Source organism: Pelobates fuscus, chromosome 3 (genome assembly GCF_036172605.1).
Source record: "Pelobates fuscus isolate aPelFus1 chromosome 3, aPelFus1.pri, whole genome shotgun sequence".
Classification (NCBI taxonomy): Eukaryota; Metazoa; Chordata; class Amphibia; order Anura; family Pelobatidae; genus Pelobates; species Pelobates fuscus.
This window is the reverse complement of record NC_086319.1, coordinates 355,876,174-355,878,673: the sequence shown is the minus strand read 5'-3', so window position 1 is coordinate 355,878,673 and position 2,500 is coordinate 355,876,174. Positions and strand designations below refer to the sequence as shown.

The window sequence follows — 2,500 nt, the reverse complement described above, 5'->3', positions numbered from 1 at the left end:
TATTTTGTTGTTAGAACCGTTGGGAGGAAGCACCGTTGTCAGGGCTACAAACTGACCAATGATTCCGTTTCTGCCCCTCCCCCACGTGTTCTCAGAGGAGAGTCTGTAAGGCTTTCGTGTTGAGCGCCAAGAGAACATGAGTGGGCGTGACTTCACGCCCTCTATTACCCTGTCTACTTGTGTAGTTCCCCATCAGGTCGTACTCATGCTATATAGAGGGAGGAAGGGATAAGAGAGAGGAACACGAGGTGCGATGTATTGTCGCCACCTTGTGGCAATTTCTGAAAAATCAACATACAGCGTCAATAAAAAGCTGAACCAGAGAAAAGCGCGATTTCCCTGTGATTAGTTATAGCATTGGCCAGATCAAGGAGCGGTTTCTTTCCCGCATCCTACTCCCACCACAGCGATAAATGCACTACACGCGGTGGTTGCCAAGCCTCCAAGGTGGCTACTTGGGACCCACAAGTTCCATTCACATGTCCGTAATCCCGGGACTGATGAATGGAGCAGGTTTTCTAATGACGGATTTCAGTTTAAGATCCATCTAGCAGGCGAAAGCAATTCAGACCTAGGGATACAAACAGTCTGAACAATATGTGAGATTCACTAAACAGTGAATACCGAGAGCAGCAGAGATGATACTAGCGGGTTTATCAGGATGATTAGAGCTCTGACAGACGGTGTGGGTGGCTCTTATAAGAGCCTTTGGGTTTATAGTAAAGTAGAAGAATGCCATTACTTGGCGCTGGTGTACTTGGTGACAGCCTTGGTGCCCTCGGACACGGCGTGCTTTGCCAGCTCTCCGGGTAGCAGCAGGCGCACGGCGGTCTGGATCTCCCGGGAAGTGATGGTGGAGCGCTTGTTGTAATGAGCCAGGCGAGAGGCTTCTCCTGCGATGCGTTCAAAGATATCATTAACAAAGGAGTTCATGATCCCCATGGCCTTGGAGGAGATACCGGTGTCGGGGTGGACCTGCTTTAGCACCTTGTACACGTAGATGGCATAGCTCTCCTTCCTGGTCTTCCTACGCTTCTTGCCATCTTTCTTCGGAGTCTTAGTCACGGCTTTCTTAGAGCCTTTCTTGGCGGCTGGTACAGACTTGGCTGGATCAGGCATGATCTATGATCGTTGCTGGAAATACAATGAAAGGCTGCGTGCTGCGGCAGCTCTATTTATAGGCAGGCCATGCAAATTAAGCCCTTCCGCTTCCCGTGATGGGATTGGTCAACACAGACAGGTGACATAACGATGTCATAGTTTCAGCAATTGATTGGTTCCCTGTACAGCGCGTGTCTAATTGGCTGCTTGTAAAGCCATCCAATCACAGAGCAGAGTGTGTCTATAAATAGCCCGTATTAGGGTGGGAGGAGTCATTAACAGCGACATCCTTGAATTAACATGTCAGGCCGCGGAAAGCAAGGAGGAAAGACTCGTGCAAAGGCGAAGACTCGGTCATCCCGCGCTGGTCTTCAGTTTCCAGTCGGCAGAGTCCATCGTCTGCTGAGGAAGGGGAATTATGCAGAGCGGGTGGGAGCCGGTGCCCCCGTCTATCTGGCTGCAGTGCTGGAGTACCTGACCGCTGAGATCTTGGAGCTGGCAGGCAATGCCGCCAGAGATAACAAGAAAACCCGCATCATTCCCCGCCATCTCCAGCTTGCTGTCCGTAACGACGAAGAGCTCAACAAACTGCTGGGAGGAGTGACTATCGCTCAGGGAGGTGTCCTGCCCAACATCCAGGCTGTGCTGCTGCCCAAGAAAACCGAGAGCCACAAGTCTAAGAGCAAATAAATCATCAAACACTGATTCTTCATATCCAAAGGCTCTTTTAAGAGCCACCCACTATTTTCTAACTGAGCTGAATGATTTTACCACAGACTCTAAACCATTAAAAATACATATAATCTACCATCCGTTTTAACCACTGAATATAAACCATGAGAAATACCGTGTAATCTAGTTAGAAGAGACAGCAGGGGGTAAATAGAATTTAAGATTCTAAGCTTGGGGGCGGATAGGTTGCCAGTGCAGCTGCTGTTTTATTTGTAAGCTCATATCACTTGAATTAAATGCTTGCAATTCTTCCTTTATAGAGGGTTATTCACCAAATAGCTCAAATTCTTTAAGTCAGCTATTGCTTCCGTTCGAGTAACTGAAAGTACTCATGGCAGTTCCTGTGTTTAGGATTATATTCACACAGGTGTAAAAGGGCTACATGGAGGGGGAAGGATTTAGGCTCATTCGAGTGCAGATTTGGTGGCTCTTAAAAGAGCCTTTGTGGTGTTTGTGGGAGCAGGTTAAAAGTTTAAGCTCTCTCTCCTCGGATCCTACGGGCCAGCTGGATGTCTTTGGGCATGATGGTGACCCTCTTGGCGTGGATGGCACACAAGTTGGTATCCTCAAAGAGACCCACCAGGTAAGCCTCGCTAGCCTCTTGCAGAGCCATGACGGCAGAGCTCTGGAAACGCAGATCAGTCTTGAAATCCTGAGCGATCTCACG

The 2,500-nt window shown here is 48.8% G+C and overlaps 2 protein-coding genes across 2 annotated transcripts; one reads left to right on the top strand and one right to left on the bottom strand.

Annotated features, from left to right (window-relative positions):
- Positions 1-738: 738 nt before the first annotated feature.
- On the bottom strand, positions 739-1,119 carry LOC134601824 (histone H2B 1.2-like). Its single transcript, XM_063446324.1, has one exon. The coding sequence runs from the start codon at positions 1,117-1,119 to the stop codon at positions 739-741; it is 381 nt and encodes a 126-aa protein (XP_063302394.1).
- A 282-nt stretch (positions 1,120-1,401) lies between these two features.
- LOC134603348 (histone H2A type 2-C) lies at positions 1,402-1,791 on the top strand. The gene has a single exon (XM_063449218.1). The coding sequence runs from the start codon at positions 1,402-1,404 to the stop codon at positions 1,789-1,791; it is 390 nt and encodes a 129-aa protein (XP_063305288.1).
- Positions 1,792-2,500: the final 709 nt, after the last annotated feature.

Coding starts and splice junctions, on each gene's coding strand:
- LOC134601824 (XM_063446324.1), bottom strand. CDS start 1,119: ATGCCTGATCCAGCCAAGTCTGTACCAGCCGCCAAGAAAGGCTCTAAG.
- LOC134603348 (XM_063449218.1), top strand. CDS start 1,402: ATGTCAGGCCGCGGAAAGCAAGGAGGAAAGACTCGTGCAAAGGCGAAG.